General features: G+C 35.3%; 2 protein-coding genes across 4 annotated transcripts in view; both read left to right on the top strand.

Moving 5' to 3' along the window:
- Nucleotides 1–6,335, top strand: part of LOC120625273 (zinc finger protein 91-like) — a 28,952-nt gene extending 22,617 nt beyond the window's left edge. For all 3 annotated transcript variants that reach the window (XM_039892290.1, XM_039892289.1, XM_039892288.1), the window contains 7 exons: nucleotides 203–296; nucleotides 763–921; nucleotides 1,706–1,850; nucleotides 2,772–2,876; nucleotides 4,092–4,206; nucleotides 5,349–5,485; nucleotides 6,091–6,335. In XM_039892290.1, coding sequence (XP_039748224.1) covers nucleotides 203–296; nucleotides 763–921; nucleotides 1,706–1,850; nucleotides 2,772–2,876; nucleotides 4,092–4,206; nucleotides 5,349–5,485; nucleotides 6,091–6,201 — 866 coding nt within the window. In that variant the 3' untranslated portion in view covers nucleotides 6,202–6,335. The remainder of the gene's footprint in view (nucleotides 1–202; nucleotides 297–762; nucleotides 922–1,705; nucleotides 1,851–2,771; nucleotides 2,877–4,091; nucleotides 4,207–5,348; nucleotides 5,486–6,090) is intronic.
- Nucleotides 6,336–8,120: 1,785 nt separating this feature from the next.
- On the top strand, nucleotides 8,121–18,394 carry LOC120625247 (guanine nucleotide-binding protein G(f) subunit alpha). The gene is made up of 10 exons (XM_039892252.1): nucleotides 8,121–8,231; nucleotides 10,173–10,287; nucleotides 10,857–10,951; nucleotides 11,964–12,132; nucleotides 12,355–12,452; nucleotides 12,815–12,929; nucleotides 13,446–13,532; nucleotides 16,533–16,663; nucleotides 17,482–17,650; nucleotides 18,206–18,394. Exons 2-10 carry the CDS (start codon nucleotides 10,189–10,191, stop codon nucleotides 18,392–18,394), a joined length of 1,152 nt encoding a protein of 383 aa, XP_039748186.1. The 5' UTR covers nucleotides 8,121–8,231; nucleotides 10,173–10,188.
- Nucleotides 18,395–18,756: the final 362 nt, after the last annotated feature.

Genomic DNA, 18,756 nt, shown 5'->3' with positions numbered 1-18,756 from the left:
GTCCATCCTTTCTCCGAACTATGTGCCCGGCCCATTGCCACTTATGTCGGTAACTCTGGTTCTTCTACGAATCTCCACATTTCTGATTTATTCGCGTAGAGATACTCCGAGCATAGCTCTCTCCATCGCCCGCTGAGTGACTCTGAGCCTTCTTATGAGGACTTTTTATTTAATTATTTTAATGTAATTGTATATATAATAGGGGACTGGACAGATAACGAAGACTCTGAAACCACAGTTTGCAATAAATGTGGTCATGATTTACACAGCGTAGCAGCACTGCGGCAGCATATCAAGTGAGTAAAAACCTGTGGTCCTATCTAAAACTAACACCTCTCCAGTTGGTTTGCTTACAAGCAAAGAAGGTGTAAAAATTGCGACTGTTTATACATTATTTTAAATTAATTTGCTTCGTCTAGTTGTAAGCAGATTCCGATCGTCTCGGTTAAAAATTTTAGGTATTGGATTTTCGTTGAGAAGGTTTTTCGTACGAGTTTTTTTTTTTTTTATTTCATATAAGGCCCAGTGGGCAGTGACCCTCCTTTCTTAGCCAAAGGCCGTGCATCGATTCCCAAAACTAGTAAATGTTTGTGTGATGAACATAAATGTTTTTCAGAATCTGGGTGTTATCTGTATAGCGAAAGTATTTAATGTATACTAATCATAAAACTATCAGTTATGTTAGTACCCATAACACAAGCTACACTTACTGTGGGGGTGAATGGCGATGTGTTTTTTGTCGTAGTATATTTATATTTATAGAGAAGTTCATGGTGGCTCTCCTGTGGCTCGTGCGCACTCGCACGCTTGCCCGGTATGTGCGCGCTCATTCCGCTCAGCATCCGTACGCAATGAACACGTTCGTGTGCACACTGGCGAGAGGCCGTTCCCGTGTGACGTATGCGGAGTCGCTTTTAGACGGTCAGTGAACTCTTAAAAGCGTATCGCCTGAACAATATACTCTAAAGCTCATTTACTCGATAAAAATATTTAAATTTTAGTTAATATTAAGGTTGCCTGTTTATTTTAAAAGAAGGTGTCAACTCTTTTTTTTAATGTTTGTCTGTTATGCGTCTATCTGAGCTAATTTTCCGATTGTTTGAACTGATTTCTGAGAGTGCTAATAGATGGAACGAAATACAAAAGGCATATGACCAGCAGTAAACGTGCTTCGATTTATATGATTTTTTTTAAACAATAAAAATTAGCTCGTGATACAGTCTAAAATTATATTAGGACCTGTTACCTCAATCGGTTTATATGAGACTACGTACAGGAATATTGGATAGAAGCACGCGTTACTTTGCGGAATTCCATGATATATTGTGCAAATGAAGCTTAATTTGCTATACTCCGCCAAAAGCAGGAGAATCTGTATGGTGTCATTTATAATTTCTTTAATCTTTTTACTCCACAAAACAGATCTTCGGCAATGTACTCTCTTATGCATGTTTCGCCCCGAAACCGGAGCAATTAACAATTATACATTGTGAAGTCAACATCTCCTGAGGATTGTGTGGAGTTTAAATATTAAAGAAATAGAAAGAGAAAATTTCACCGTAAAGATTCTCTTGCTTTTCGCGGAGTATAGCAAATTAAGCTTAATTTTCATAATCGTACCGGAACACTAAATCGCTTGGTCTTCATGAAAGTGATGATTAAGATGAATTGAGCAACGAGTATCCTTCATTTTTCCATTGCTCAGTTCCACAGCTATGCGGAACCACCGGCTCATCCACACGGGCACCCGGCCCTGGGGCTGCTCACGGTGTCCCAAGCGATTCCGCGTCAAATCCGACCTGAAGACCCATATGAGGCTAAAGCATCCCGCACATTTGGCTGTAATCGAGGTGCGTATCTCATCTTGTCCTTTGTAGTCCTTCCCACAAAGGTTTCCTGTAAGAGATTGCTTGCAGCAATAAGGCCGCCTTTGCATGTCTACATTGTGTACTGTATACTCCTTAATGTTTCTTTTTGTTGTTGATGCTGTTTGGCAAACACAACAAAGCTCTACAGAGTTAGAAGACTGGACTATAAAAATCATCTCCATATAGTTTAACGTAATCAAATGTCATTCACAATATGCAGTCAAAATAAATATGTCCATTATATGAAAACATTGTTAGGCTTATTGGATAGAAGCAGGCGTTACTTTGCTAAATTCCATGATATATTATGAAAATTAAGCTTAATTTGCTGTACTCCGCGAAAATCAGGAGAATCTGTATCGTGTAATTTATAATCTCTTCAATCCGTATACTCCACACCAAACAGATCCTCGGCAATGTACCCTCTACGCACGATTCGCTCCGAAACCGGAGCATCCTTGGGAGAAGTTGACGTTTCAATAAATAATTGGCTATAGCAAATAAAGCTTATTTTTCATAATATATTATAATGGTTAGGCTATTATATTATATTATAATTTGAGTGGTAGCTTTTTTTCTGGATAAGGGCATAGGCACCAACGGGGATCTTCTGAAGCTCACGGGAAGTCTGGAATGCTACGCTGAGCAAGTCGCGGGCATCCGCTTAAGTCACACTAATAATATCCTTCTATTGGGAGTTTTTTAACAGTATTTTCTATAATTGCTTTTATAAATCAGATGTATAAACTTGAGAGTATGTTTTTCTGTCTGATTGTGTTACCTGATAACGTATAAATAGAACAGATTTTGAGGTTCCGCAAAACAAAAATTTCATCACGGACGAAGTCGCGGGTAACAGATGCTGAGATGGTCAGTTTATAATTCTATAACTTTCTCATTTAGATCGAAGGGTTGCACTGTACTACAGAAGAGGTCCTGCAACATCTGAACAACAACAATATAAGTCGGGACAAAGTTATTGAGATTACAATGATTTCTTTTCCCAAGGTATGTTAAATACTAAATCTACTTTGCAATAGTTCGATACGAAAAAATGTACCGCATGACAGCAAATGTCTACATTAAATAAATAAATATACTAAGACAATACAAATATCGCCATTAGGTACCAAAGTAAGCGTAGCTTGTGTTATGTGTACTCAGAAGATTGATGAATATGAAGTTATGAATAATTAAATACAGATAAATACCCAGGCACCGAAGAACATTCATGTTCATCACACAAACATTTTCCAGCTATGGGAATCGAGCACACGGCCTTGGACTCAGAAAGCATGGTCGCTGCCCACTGCGCGGCCGTCAAAACTTTGTAAACAAACGTGACATTTTTTGATGCTGATAAAGTTACAAAAACAACTTTATTTTAAAACAGTAATTGATAGTTAAAATTATATATTCTGCAAAGACAACCGTCACTGTGCTCTATTAATATAAGTACGTTGCAAATTCCACAAAGCACTCGCATTTATAAGTGCAATGTAACTTGGCGCGTAATTTAACGGTTGCTGATTACTGATTCAGTTGCAAAGTGGACTTTGCAATAGTCTGCGGCATAAAAAGTGTGGGTATCTCAAAATTCTGGCATATTCTCCGAATGAACTGGGCAATGGGTTGACGTGATGAACTTATGTCACCAGCAGGAGACAAAAATTATATCCCTCGATAAATCCCCGGACAACGGATATAGTTAGTGAACGTATCCGCCTGCTAAAGCACGGAAACAAGGAATAGGAGAAGTTTACCCCCGTTTACTATTACACATATAATATTTGGATATTATTTCCACTTGTGCGCCAGTGCTCTGAGAGTTTTTTTTTTTTTTTTTTTATAATAATAATATACTACGACAATACACACATCGCCATCTAGCCCCAAAATAAGCGTAGCTTGTGTTATGTGTACTAAGATGACTGATAAATATTTTTCTGAATAATATGTACATAAATTCTTATAATATACAGATAAACACCCAGACACTGAAAAACATTATTCATCACACAAACATTTTCCTGTTGTGGGAATCGAACCCACGGCATTAGACTCTGAAAGCAATATCGCTGCCCACTACGCCATTCGGCCGTCAAGTCAGTTGATAAATCTGTGGGAGAAGATACATTTTTATCTATATCTATATATATATATATGCTAGCCGTTAACGCGCAGTAGGACGTAAATAGGCTGAGTAACGCGCTATGTTCACAGAACACCACAAACATAGTTCCCAACACAATGCGAGCTCTGTCCATGCTAAGCGACATTCCGAGAACGCAAATCGCTTGCGACTGGGACACGCGGGCGTCTTCGCTTGATCAAACCGGTGAGTATATTCCTTTTTTTCCCCCGTTAGCCCTTGACAGCAATCTAGGTAGAATCGTCAAACACGTAGTAGGAGTATGTTAGTCATACCCCTAATCGGTTTTCAAACGAAATCGCACCGGAACACTAAATCACTAAGGCACGTCATTGTCAGTGTCTAGCTCCCAACAGATCAGACCAGAGAAAATTCAGATATTAAAACATGGCCCCTGCCGGGAAAGATAATTATGGGCACCCTACACTAGCTCTCAACAGTTAACTTGCGATCAACGTTCTCGCACTCGGTCCTATCATCGCAGCGGTCATTCTATAAAATAAAGCATATATAATAACTTAAACAATTAAAATTGAAAAACCCATTACTTACCTATGCATGCCACACATTACGATGTATTTTTTTTAATCCACTAGAAGTTAGCCCATGACTGCAATCTCACTGGTGTTAAGTTATGATGCAGTTTGAGATGGTAGCGGGCCAACCTGTTAGGGAGTATGGTAGTCGTACACCTAATCGCGAAACCTTTCCACGCGACATCGCACCGGAACGCTAAATCGCTTAGCGGCACGTCTATGTCGACTGACTGCAATCTGACCTGGAATTGGTCATTTATGATGCCGTTAAAGATGGTAACTTAACCTAACCCCAAGGGGCGGCATACACCTAATCGGTCTGTATGCTACATCGTACCCGAACGCTAAATCGCTTAGCTCACGTCTTTGTCGGCAGGGTGGTAACCGACGTATACCGTATACCGACGTTGACGGCTGATTGGCGCAGTGGGCAGCGCCCCTGCTTTTCGAGTCCAAGGCTGTGGGTTCGAATCCCACAACTAAAAAATGTTTTGAGTGATGAACATGATGTTTTTCAGTGTTTATCTGTGTATTATAAGTATTTATGTATATTATTCATGAAAATATTCATCAGTCATCTTAGTACCCATAACACAAGCTACGCTTACTTTGGGGCTAGATGGCGATGTGTGTTTTGTCGTAGTATACTTATTTATTTATACCCCTATCAGGTTAGCCCGCTACCATGGTATACGGCATCATCAATAACCACCAGGTAAAATTGCTATGAAACTTATAATACAATAGAAATTTTTAAAAGTCATGATGATGTTGAATTCATTCTTTTCTCAGATGTATTGCAACCACTCCGACGCGGTAGGGGGATAGACAAAAATCCGCGCAAGCCCACCATACTGCAGCGAAGCGACGAGGCGGGCCAAGGTCGCCAGGATACCTACAACATGCCATTGCCAAACTTTGATGGAGTGGTAAATAACAAGACTATAAAATCTTGTATAAATATGATGTAGGAAATATATACTTTTTGCTATCCACTTGGTAAAGAATTTTAATTCGAAGCAATTTTTTGTGTTCAATATTTTTCGTGTTTAGTTTTTTCGTTGAGTTCCTGTTACCGTCATGATGAGCATAAATTGCTTACCTAACCTTACCTGCTAACCATATTAACGTGATGTGTTTGTTACAAGTAAAACTTGTCTGTGTGTGTCTCATGTGTGTGTATGTGTTTGCGTGCGTGCGTGTCCGTCTAAGGCCGTTACAAAATCGCGGATTGTATATTTTTCGCAACTCCTTTAATTTGGGGCATCAATAAATAAATAAAAATATACGAAAATTCGCATATCGCCATCTAGCCCCAAAGTAAGCGTAGCTTGTGTTATGGGTATTTAGATGACTTATGATGAATATTTTTATAAATAATATACATAAATACTTATAATAAAAACACTGAAAAACATTCATGTTCATCACACAAACATCTTCCAGCTGTGGGCCACACACTTACTCCGAAAGCAGAGTCGCTGCCCAATCGGCCATGAGATTGAGATTTTAAATTTTGTTATAATCTTTTCAGAATACATCGAGTCTTAACGTTCAACTTCTACTCCAAGATGACACCTCGGAACTCGTAGGCGGAAACCAAATGGTTGAACCACTGAAGCTGGACGACGGAATATTATTGTAGTTAACTTTACCTACCTGCCTCGATAGTCCAGTGGTTAGGTTGCTCGCTTACGGACCACAAGATCTCGGGTTCGGCTTCCGTATCAATTCAAAAATTGCAAGATATCCCTGTTATGAAATTTATAGTAGCAGGCTGCTACTATAAATTTCATAACTCATCTCACTCATCAACATAAGGGTACTGAGCACGTTAAGCTTTTAGTTCCGGTTAATATCACTAATGTGATAATAGTGGTGGCATGGTGGGTTTTAGCTCTAGCAGTCTCTCTAGTAGGAAGAGGGCTTATGCCCAGAATTTATTTGTGCAATCAACGAAGCACCGAGGTATGTCTAAAGGGCGTTTTTACACGCAGAAAATATTAGTAGTGTTTTTAATATGCAAAATTAAGGTTTGCGATTAAAGCTATGCATATTTTAAAGATAATATAACGTTGAAAACAGTGTATCCTTCAATAACAGTTTTTTTTTTTATTTTAGTTTAAAAAAAACAAAGGTCAAGGCCTTAAGACAGTAGAAAAAACAAAAGAAAAAAATATATATTCAGTTGAATTGTATCCATCGCAAGTTTCATGAAAAGTTAAGTGTTTTTATCTTGTGTTAAGAATGTGCTATGTTTTAAATACAGAATTTATGACATACAGAAGTTATTGCATGCAATGTATTGTGCCCAAAAACAAAGAAGACGTCCCGACCACGTGTCACTCACAAACGCGGAACGTTGCTAGCTCACAAACTTTTCCTATTTTCCTCATTTCATGGTAAGCGTTTAGAACATTAGAGATAAAATATTTTTTTTCAACTGCTAATGTAATGAAAAGACTAACAGCCTATTCGAGAAACACTACTAAAGTGGAGTGGTTTTTGGTTTTCAATGTTAGTCGTGTACTCGGATTCTGGATGTTCTTGATTCTGTGGTTTCAAATATTAAACATACTAAGTTTCAAAAATATGCAACACTTCTTATTTATTTACAAATGCGTTGTTAAACATCAAAAAATAAATCTAGCAACGTTTTAATTAATATTGTATGCAATAAATTATCAACACTAAAACAGTGATTGATGTTATAGTTTTTGTTTTAATTTAATTCTCAATTGAGGTAGCGATTTGAACTGTTAAATAGGTTTAAGTAGAATAAATAAATGTTATTATAAAACCTATTTAGTAAACATGTTTTATTTCAAATCAAAATCAGTGAACTGAAACTTCTTTATCGGCTTTGGAAAAAATTTACCGTCACATTTTTCGGTCACGCGTCACATTTATCCGTTACGCGCCATCTTTAAATTTACCAACACGTGGGTGTGATTATGGTATTTATTTTTTGTATTTATATAATAAAAGCCTTTTGTTAAACTTTATCTAAATCAACTTTATTTATCCTATTTCTGTAAAATTGCATATAGTTGATCATTTTTCGAAAAATAAGGTCATAAAGAAGTTTCACTTCATACGTTAGTACACGTACACATTTTTATTCAAAATCAAAAAAGATATTTATGTTAATATCACATTTGAAGCGTCTTAGAATAAGTTTTATTTTTTATATTATTATATATTGATCGACCGGGCACTGTTTGGTCCATCAAGGGCCAATATGCAGTGGAATAAAAAAAGTCATAGTAGATATTATTTAAAATCAGAAATAGTTATTGCAATAATAGTAAGGAGGACAGAGTTGGAAAAGATCAATATGTCATCTGAAGATTCTGGATTAGATTAAGTATTAGTTTCGGTCATAAGTGTCGCTAGATTTGTTTGAAACTAAAATTAGCGATCGCAGCAAATTATCGTTAATCGGCTCTTATCATTGATAACATAATCTCTGATTAAAATTTATCTCACTGACATTTAATTCTGAACTGTGATTTGAGAGTGTTGTGTTGGAAAATAATAGAGGTAAGAAAGAAAGAAGGTATATTGATATTATTGGACCTACCACGGACTGTTTGGCAGGTTTACTTTGCTTTATCAGGTTAGTCAAGAGAGCTTGCCAGCTGTAGTGACAGGTCTGTGCGACTGTCTTTATCAGTAAGTATAATTTATAATGTGTATTCTATAAACAAATTTATTTCAAGTATCTGTTTGCAATTTAAAAATAATATATTTTAACTTAATGCATATCTAACTATCCATATACCATAGTATACTAGCTGACCCGTGCATCAAATCGGTTATTACCGGAAAACACGAATAAAATGACATTTTCTAAAAATGAATCCCCCCCGATTTATTGCTCCCGAAACCCCCTGTATTCTAAATTTCCTGAAAATCGTTGGAGCCGATTCCGAGATTACAATGATATATATACAAGAATTGCTCGTTTAAAGATATGAGATAAATAATAAAGCAGAAAAGTTTTTTTGTTTTTACGCACTCTCTGGAACTTCCTAGCAAATTAAAAAAAAATCTTTTTGTTATTTGATACCTCAATAATTGAGGATGGCTAAAGGAGAGGCTATGCAATATAACTTTTTAAAATTTCACCCCCTATGTATGTATGAAAGTTATATAAACTTTAAGGTCCATAATTTTTAGTTCAAATGGCAAAATACTTGATTTAGGTTGCATTATAATTCCACCTCCTATAGGGGTTAAATAGGGGATGAAAGTTTTTTTGTTAGTGTAGTACGAAGAAAGTTTGTGTGGTATCTGGAAGTTGTACGCGGACAGATTCACGGGGACCGCTAGTGAAAGTATTAAACGGCTCTTTTACCAAAAAAAAAACTATTAAAAAAGTTCTGTCGGTCTGTTTCATCTCGTGAAATGACTGCGCGAGGTCTACGCTTATTTCGACAGCACTTTACTGAGTTGAAATTTATTAAGAAAATCCAATTTAAATGGGGAATCTAATATTTATTAATGTTATAGGCATCGACACTAAGTAGCCATAAAAACGAATTAATAGCGCAGGTAAGAGAGTGAGTGAGAGTAGCAAAGAAGAAGTTATGCGAGTCCTTTATAGACATAAAATACCTTTTAATCTTTACAAAAAACATTCAAGTTTATTCTTAAGAAAATACTATGTTGATAAACCTTGCCCTTTACATATTTAATCTCTTAGTTTAGGAGATGAAAAAATCGTTACTATCAGTCGTACGAGAGTACGCTTAACTTATGACCTTTACATCGGACAAAACCGCGTGGATCAGCTAGCCTTAATAATAATTTAAAAACCACCTACCTAACAATGAAGTGGTTTATTGATATTATTAAAAACAAAGCAGTATTTTACGATTTAATAGAATCGATAATAATTTACAACAATACATTAGTTTAATCTTAAAACATCTGTGATAATTTAACACTCTTGTTATATTAATGTTTCAGCGAGTAATCTTAATCGTTAAATCAAACTTGCATATTTTAAATATCATATTTAATTGCTTTACTTAGGTACTTATTTAAAGTACCTACCTAGGTAATCGAAATTCACTTGCCGCTTTTCTTTTGTATAAATTTAAAATAAAAAAATCTGACTTATTCTTTCTATATGTATTCTAAATTCTTTTATAGTGTACGTTATTTTAATAGTCAAGAACTTTTATTTGATACCCATACTTATTGAGGGAGTTATGAAAAAATATGTATTTTTTCACATTTTTTCTTGAACCGATTTTCATCAAACAGGCTCTCTGTTTGATCAAAATCTCAAAGTGCTCTTGGAAATCTGTCCAAGAGCACTTCCGTTTAATATTAACCTTTGAAACGAAAAAAAAACAATCAAAATCGGTTCATCCGTTTGGGCAACACACTCACACACACGGATATAACATTCCGAAAACCTTTTTTTAAATTTATTAATATCTTTAAATGCATTACTGAACTTAATTTTAATATCTCGTGAAACTGGACCGCAGGTCCAAAGTGGCGTATCCACTAATTTTGTACACGACCATTAGTATAAGGGAATTATTTTGTACCGACAATAATCCATTGAGAAATAATGAAACAAATTATATTTAATTACAGAATAAAAAAATATAATATGCGCTTATTGCCGTGTATGAAAGGATATAATGAAGAAGAATATAATTCTAAACAGATCGATAGAGAAATCAAGCAGTGGATCCGATCATATAACGAGGTAAGGTAAATGTGCACCCTGTGCCGTGATCCCACTTCTGATGTCGGGTTCTGCGATTGGGGATTATTGGGCTGTCTAGAAAGTATCTAGTACTTTAAAACATTATATATCTGTAGCCAGTGCAGTAATTACCTCTAGGGCCCCTAAAAATCGGATGGGGCCCTCAGGCAAGCAAACAAGGTTTTCGGTGGTTTTAAAAAGCGAAATACAATGTGTTTTCTGTGACAATCTCTCGGTGACAATTAGTTATGGCACTTGAATACAAATGTTTAGATACTAATAATATAAATGAATAGTTGTTTTGTTTTTAAATTGAACGCTCCAATCTCAAAGAAGGCTACCACCTTATATGGGATGGGTATGCTGTTTAGAATTGCTAAAAAAAGGCTAAGTTATAGGTTTAACTTAACAAAAGAAGTACGTTGACAAAATCGTTGGGAACCGCAAGTGAAGAAAACGGAGTATAACCCCGATACAAAGGACACACTTCTCCCAAATGATCTCATAACTCCGTTGTCTCTGCTGCAACACAAAATGGACTTCGATCATTCAACTGTGGGATTTTTCAGGCCATTAAGCTGCTTTTGCTGGGAACGGGAGAGAGTGGTAAGACCACTATATTGAAACAAATGAGGATACTGCACGTGAAGGGATTCACTGCCAGGTAATTCAGGGATTTAGGAAGAGAGAGCCAGTAGAAGAACTGCCATATGCTATTTACGATGATGATACTTAGAACAGCTTAGGTAGCAGCGTTCTCTGTGCTGCTACTACCGTCCACTGCGATCACCAACCCGTCTGCCCAGCGTGGTGATTCTTTTTTTTTTTTTTTATTAAACTACAAGTTAGAACCTTGAATGCAATCTCACCTGGTGGTAAATGATGATGCACAGATATAGTAGCGGGATTACCTGTTAGGGAGTATGGTAATCATACCCCTAATCGGTTTCTACGCCACATCATAACGGAACGCTAAATCGCTTAGCGGCACTTTGACTTTAAAGTTAGTCAGTCAAAAGTGTGGGTAAGGTAACTAGCTACGGCCGAAGCTCCCACCACAACTAGCCACGGCCGAAGCCTCACACCAGATTATGGCGAAACAGTCCCGTTGGGTGAGGTCTACTCCTGAAGTGGACTGACACTTAATTAACTACTTGAGTCTTCGAACGATACAAAACAAATGATTTTACTCCTAAATCCTACTCAAATTATAAATGCGAATATAAGTATTAAAACTGTAGTAGACAGCGATGGATCAGGAAAGGATGCAAATAAATGTACTACAAAAATATCCCTTTATTAATTTAATTTTTAAAACTATTCGCGCCAAGAAATAACAAAAGTCTCCTGCCAAAACTCAAAGGTTGATCCAATCTATTTGATTGGTTCCCGCTGTTGCGCTTCCGGCGTTAACCAATTGCAGAATGACAACCGATCTCGTTCGTCTCGTTCAAAAATAAGATTAAAATAAAAAACAAACAAATAAGTGAAAATTACAACGCTAGTTAAATTAAAATCCTAACACGACTGCTTGTCTATTTGTCCTTCTTCCACGGTGCAACGTTCAAATTTATAATATAAGATAATTTATGTATAGAGAAACAACACCTACACTAGGTACATGCCAAAATGTTATGCACGCGCAGAGAAAACCGTTGAATAAGCATTTGTTTCAGCGAAAGGTCGCAAAAAGTTCTCAACATAAGACGGAATACCCACGATGCGATATACGAGATCGTACGTAACATGTCCACTTTGAGCATTGCGTTGCAGTACCCTAGAAATGTACGATCACAACAGTACGTTTTGAAAATTGGTGCCGACGGACCCTCGGAATATACAGAGGTAAAGGTTTGTCGATAGGTTAAAGGGCCTAATTGGCCCTTCATACATATAGAAGTACAAGTTTTTCTCGCTCGCAACCGAAGTTGTTTTCGAGTAATAGATTGGATACACTTATTTACACGCAGAGGTGATTTTAATAATTAAAGTGATTCTTTATTGTATTCACAGTATGCCTTTAAATAGTGTTTATTAATAATTACGTTTTATACATTTTTTTTGCAGGATTATTTCGATCACGTCAGAGCACTATGGAAAGATGCAGGAATCAGAGATTGTTTTAAAAGGTCGAATGAATACCAACTGATAGACAGTGCAGAATAGTTAGTCATGTTTTGATAAAAGTAATTTTAAAACTAATTTACATGCATTTTTTAGTACAGAATATGGTGCCAATGTTTAAAAACTTTTGTATTCAACTTGTGCAACTTTCGATTTGAATTATTTTGGTATTCAACTTGGGCATTAGAAGAAAACTCTACATTATTATTTAAAATGTAACATATACAGCGCCATCTATTGTTATAGTCAATAATATCTAAACTAGACATCGATATCAATCGAAGTCGTTGTTGACAAAATAAAAAGTTATTACATTGTCAATAGATGGCGCTATTAATTTGTGTTTGATAAATATATTAATATTTAATTATCTAATCATTTATTGTTTAATTTATTTTTTCAGTTTTTTAGACCGTTTGGATCTGATAGCTAAAACGGATTATATGCCTTCTGACGCAGATATATTACGATGTAGACAGAAAACAACAGGCATTCAAAAAATTGAGTTTAAAGTTAAGGTAAGATTTACAGAGCGTCAAACCATACATTGTGTAGTAAGTGCTCTAGCGTGCTCTCGCAGTTAGTGCGTAGTCCTTTTTAATTTAGTCATAAAAATACTAGGTAAGAAATACTAATAATTATTTGTGTTCACAGTATACTTTGAGGCTAATGTTCAACTCAGTTAAAACTTACTTCAAAGTGTAAAATAATATAGGTACATAAATTAAAAACTAGAAAAAACCCGATATTGAATGTAGTGTATATTTTTATACCAGTCAACCCCTTTAATTTGAAGCCCATATTGAGGGATATGTGATGAAATATATACCTACCTAATCCGCCACTCACACACACACACACCGTGCGTGTGCGTGTGAGTGTGTTTTAGCATCGGGGGTTAAAAGTTGTGAATAAATAACGTTCGAATATAAGTAGGTATTACCTATATACTATACCTAGTTCTATATATACTATATTACTATACCTAGTTCCCAATTCACACGCACACTTATATAGTTAGTTGTTTTGTTTAGGTTCCAAAATCAATGCATGGTGGTTTTCAAGAATTTTGGATGTTTGACGTTGGCGGTCAGAGGGGGGAAAGAAAAAAATGGATACAAGTAAGAAATACCTAATTAATATTCAAATCAAATCAAAACTTTATTTATTCAATAAATAAAGACCGTGGGGCAAGAGCCCTTTTCAAAGAATTATTGAAAAGGGTTATCGAGTCTACCGGTGATCCTAGAGCGGGCAGTTACCTTGGCCAACGAATTAGTTTGGCCATCCAAAGGGGCAATGCTGCCAGCATCTTAGGAACTGTGCCTCGCTGCGGTGGTTTCGAGGACGTTTTAGATTTTATTTAGGTTTAAATAGTTTATTTTAGGTTATATTTATAGTTTAAAGAAACAATATTACTATAATAAAGACTAAATTATTTTTAGTATAGTCTGTGCTCTTTGCCCTACTGTTTAAATTCATTAAATATTTTAATTATGTTACTGTTAATTGCTGTTTCCATGTAAGTGACTTGTGTCTTTTATGGAAATAAATATCTTTAAACCTAAACCTAAACCTATTAAAAAGTTGTTTTTTCTATAAATAAAGTTTTGATTTGGTCAATAAAATAATATTATAAATAAAATATTGAGGTGTAAGGAAATTCTTATGTACGCATCAAAAGTGCCACCTATGGGCCTACTTGAATAAAGATATTTTTGACTTTGACTTTGACTTTGACTTTAAGGATCCATTTTAGACATTGTAGTAGGATGATTTTAAACATTCGTAAACTCAAAACTTTTTTTATTGCACTACAAGTTAGCCCTTGAATGCAATCTTACCTGGAATTGGTCAGTTATGATGCCGTTAAAGATGGTAACTTAACCTATACTCTAAGAGGTATAGCAGCATATACCTAATCGGTTTCTACGCTACATCGTACCGGAACGCTAAATCGCTTAGCGCACGTCTTTGTCGGTAGGGTGGGAACTCGCCACTGCTTAAGGCTCCGGACCGTACCAGAGAAAATTCAGCAATTAAATCGTTGGAAAATTCAAAAGTGCACGTCTCATAATCTCATTCATTAAACAAAAATTAGGATTATTTGTAAATAATAATTAAACTACATCTAATTATACCGTGAAAAGTAATAGGCTTCTATTCCTCAAAATACTGAAGCCTATAAAAAAAAAAACAACTCGATAAGTAGAGCATTTCGCTCGTTATCGTGCCCACTAGATACGGGATCCGCACATACAGACACACGGACGTCCATGACAGAACTTTTTTAAACAATTTTTTAATTAGTTTAAATATTAAAAAGGGATTTAAAAATGTCATGTGTGTTAAAAATAGTGTTTTTTCTCAACATTTGTCTATTTATATTCACTTATAAAAGCAATGAAGAATAAAAAAAACGACATTTTAAGTTGGAGAATCACTCGGTGTGCGTAAACTGACAGTAATACTCACCTCAACGCTTTGCTTATGAGGCGTGCCAAATTACCAAATTACTTCCGTCTGGGATCGAACTCAGGACCTATCACTTAAAATTACACTCGCAACGCTACGGTAAGGAGGTCAAAGTCAAAGTCAAAGTCAAATATTTCTTTATTCAAATAGGCACATAGATGGCACTTTTGATGCGTTGATTATATACAAAATGTGTACATAGCAGTGAGTAGTGATGGCGATAACTACAATCGTAAACTTAAAACTAAAGCTACGAGGGTTCCAAACGCGCCCTGGTCTAAGAAGAAGCCCACAACAAACTTAGCCGGGTGTTCTTTTGGTTATCACAATCTCACATTGTCATTAGAAAATATTTAAGAAGCAACCTGGTTTTGGTTGGAGCAATTGTTCACACACAAGCTTTTTTATCGTTTACGTAATCCTTTATTATAGTATAAATAGGACTTTTCTATAAGCTTTCGCTTAATACAAACTTTGAACTTTTTTTAGTGATATCCCCAAGATATCAACCGGTAATTTAGTGTAAAATTATATTTTTTTACAATTTCCTTTAAATGAATTGCTTATTTTGTGTAGTCTAGTGTACTGCACTGAAAGTTTATTTTTGCTTCTAACGTTCAAATTATTGCCGTCACATTTTCTTTTAAATTTTGATATAATTTTGTGAACATACACCATTTTCAAATATGTATTGGCTGTAGACAGTCTACAGCGAATACATATTATTTTAACATCTTTAAATTTATCTCTCAATGACTCTCTCGGACTTATTTTATAGATCGCACGAACAGCCTTTTTTCTGCATCACGAAAATAGTGCTAATATCAGCAGCATTACACCATAATAAAATTCCATATGACATAATGCTGTGAAAGTAACTGAAATAGACTAGCCAAGCAGTTTCTGTCTGTCAGGTGGCATATCTTTACTGCATAGGCAGGTCGTCCATACTAAAGTCTATTTTTCTTACCCGCTATTGTAGACAATCTTTTTTAAACTTTTTAGTGTAACGTTTATTGAAAATAATACAAACATACCTACGTAAAGAAACTGTGTTTTTGACGGCCTATTGGCGCATGGCCTATGATTTGTGATGAACATGAATGTTTTTCAGTGTCTGGGTGTTTATATGTATACTATAAGTATTTATGTGTATTATATTCACAAAAATATTCATCAGTTATCTTAGTACCTTATGGGTACTTAAAGCTACGCTTACTTTGGGAATAGATGGCTATGTCTGTATTGTCGTAGTATATTAATTTATAATTTATTTTGATTGCTTTTATTTATTTTAACGCACTTGTTTTTTTCTATTTTTTAAATAATATTTTACACTATAAAGTAATTAAAAGATTGTTTAAAATAAAGGACAAGTTAACAAAAATTGAGTTCTTTATATGTTGATAATATAGTTAGGTACCTAAATGGAGGCATAAAAATAGCCAATTGAATAAATAGCGTTTCGATTTCGATATTAATTATGGAAATTCTCATATATTGTCATCGCTACGAAGTAATAAGGCCGCGAAATTGTACCTATACGTTGTTTTGTTATACTTTTCTTTTTTTATGTACTTTTTGTGGTGTGCAATAAAATTATATTCATTCATTCATTCATTCATATTATGTAAAAACGTCCGCAGGTTTTCGAAGGCATTCACGCGATTTGGTTCATGGTGGCGTGCAGCGATTTTGATCAGACTCTCCGTGAAGACAACACTCAGAACCGCCTCAAAGAGTCGCTGATATTATTTGAAGACGTATGGCACAGCAGGTTGGCATTTTTTATATATGTACCTACTAATAAACAGCTAGTATCTGTAGGTATATACAGTTCGATACATTCAACACGAGAGTGTGATTATGGTATTTATTTTTTAAAGTTATTTCAGCTTAACCTCACTTTTTGATTGTAAATATCAGTAAATGTGAATTATTTTATTAAAACTAGCAATAATTATTTATACGACTGTGAATCTAGTAAACATCGATAAATTGTTACAATAAAATTAAAAAAATAACACGATAATTACGGTTTTTTTTAAATCCCATAGGAACCTTTTGTTTTCCTGGCATAAAAGTAGCCTTTGTTACTTCTCGTCCTTTACACTAACTCTATGCTAAAAATATTAGCATAGAGTTAGTATAATGGATTGTCAGTTAAGGCGTGAAGGAAGGACAAACAGACAAATAAACACATTATCTTAGTTTATTTGTAATCCATAATTTGAAACTGCTGAATCGATGTTGATGATTCTTTCACAACGACTTTTAAAATCAATGTTCTTTCACCAAAATAACGTTTTTTTTTCGAATAGTAACATAGGCTATGTTTAAAATGTAAAAATTTAAAAAACGAAATGTATATCAAACCTATTACAAATTTCAAAAAATAAAATTATTCTAGCAAACGTTATTAAAAAAAAACTTACTCATAATTCAATGCGACTGGAAATTGCTTGTATACACATGCATTGCATATAGCATCAGTTATGCAAAAAAATGTGAAATTTTTTGCTGTTAGGTACCTAACTATAACATTTAGAAGTCGATTTTTTGCATTAACAATTTTACCATGTTATTTGATTCCAGGTTCCTCATCGAAGCCGGTTTAATAGTATTCCTCAACAAGCAGGACATCCTGGAGAGCAAGATATCCCAGGGGCGCAGCATCGCTGACTACTTCCCGGAGTTCACCAGGTTCGATGCCCCGGGCGACGAGTACACGCGGACCAAGCTGTTTATCAGGAGTTTGTTTGCTGTAAGTATATAGAGTAAATCTTGTATTTAAAATAAATATCGTATCACGGTGTCTGTGGTCAGTTCTTTCGAAAAGACTCGTACGATTTATAATTTTTGTATGTTTTTTTAGTCGGTATGAGAATAGGTCGTAAAGAATATTCATACTCGTGATAAGGGTGCCCTTATTTATTTAGGTATATATCTTTTAATATTTTTTGCATTTTTTTATTTGGCTACTGCCATATTTTATGATAAATTATCACTTGCTTTAAAAATAAAAGGAAAATATCGTAAAAAACCTGTGTGTGCTCCATAATGTTTTTAAAAGCGTGTGATGCCCGCCAATCCAAATTTGGCCAGTATGGTGGAGTACTGCTTAGTAAACCCTTCTGGGTTTGTGATCGCAGTAGATGATAGCAGTAGCACAGAGGTAGCCGCCCATTCTCCTTTTCCTTTAGTCGCCTCGTACGACATCCGCGGTAAGAAGAGGTGTGGTGACATTATTGTGGTCTCATCGGCCGTCACCACTCGGCTATATTATGACAAATAACCTACCTGATTGAATCTTCTTCAGGAACTAACAAAAAAGAGATGCGAACGCCGCAAAATAACGGAACGCTTCGTAGTTCTAGAAGCCAGTAGAACGAGGGAGTGCTACTTCCACTTCACCACCGCCACAGACACGGACAACGTCAGGATTGTGTTTCGGGACGTCCACCAGATGATACTGACTCACATACTGGACAATATTGGCGTTTATTAAACATATATTACAACAAACAGTGTATTATTTCACAGGCATTGTTACATTTTATTTCTTACTAGCTAACTTCGTCTGCATCAAATCGGTTATTATCGGATTTAATATCTTTTAGCATTTCTATACCCGTAGTAACGTCTAAACGATAGGTCCAATTTGAATAATTTAAAGAGAAATTATTATTTATTTGGATCTGATAGGAACTTCACCATCTTCAGATTGTACTTACCCGTTTTTTTATTGACAAATTATAACAAAAAGCGGTTATTGTGTCCTAACAATTAGGCATTTAGCCTCCCAGACTTTTTTGTAGGTAATAATGATTACTTTAAACATGTCAATCCATCCATCCATACATTCATACA

This window comes from Pararge aegeria, chromosome 7, assembly GCF_905163445.1.
Source record: "Pararge aegeria chromosome 7, ilParAegt1.1, whole genome shotgun sequence".
Taxonomy (NCBI): Eukaryota; Metazoa; Arthropoda; class Insecta; order Lepidoptera; family Nymphalidae; genus Pararge; species Pararge aegeria.
This window is presented reverse-complemented; position numbering and strand designations above follow the sequence as displayed.

Excerpts from the sequence above, each read along its gene's own strand:
- LOC120625247 (XM_039892252.1), top strand. The coding sequence starts at position 10,189 with ATGCGCTTATTGCCGTGTATGAAAGGATATAATGAAGAAGAATATAAT. Across the intron at positions 10,288-10,856 it reads GGATCCGATCATATAACGAG|GCCATTAAGCTGCTTTTGCT; the intron begins GTAAGGTAAATG and ends GGGATTTTTCAG. Across the intron at positions 16,664-17,481 it reads GAAGACGTATGGCACAGCAG|GTTCCTCATCGAAGCCGGTT; the intron begins GTTGGCATTTTT and ends ATTTGATTCCAG.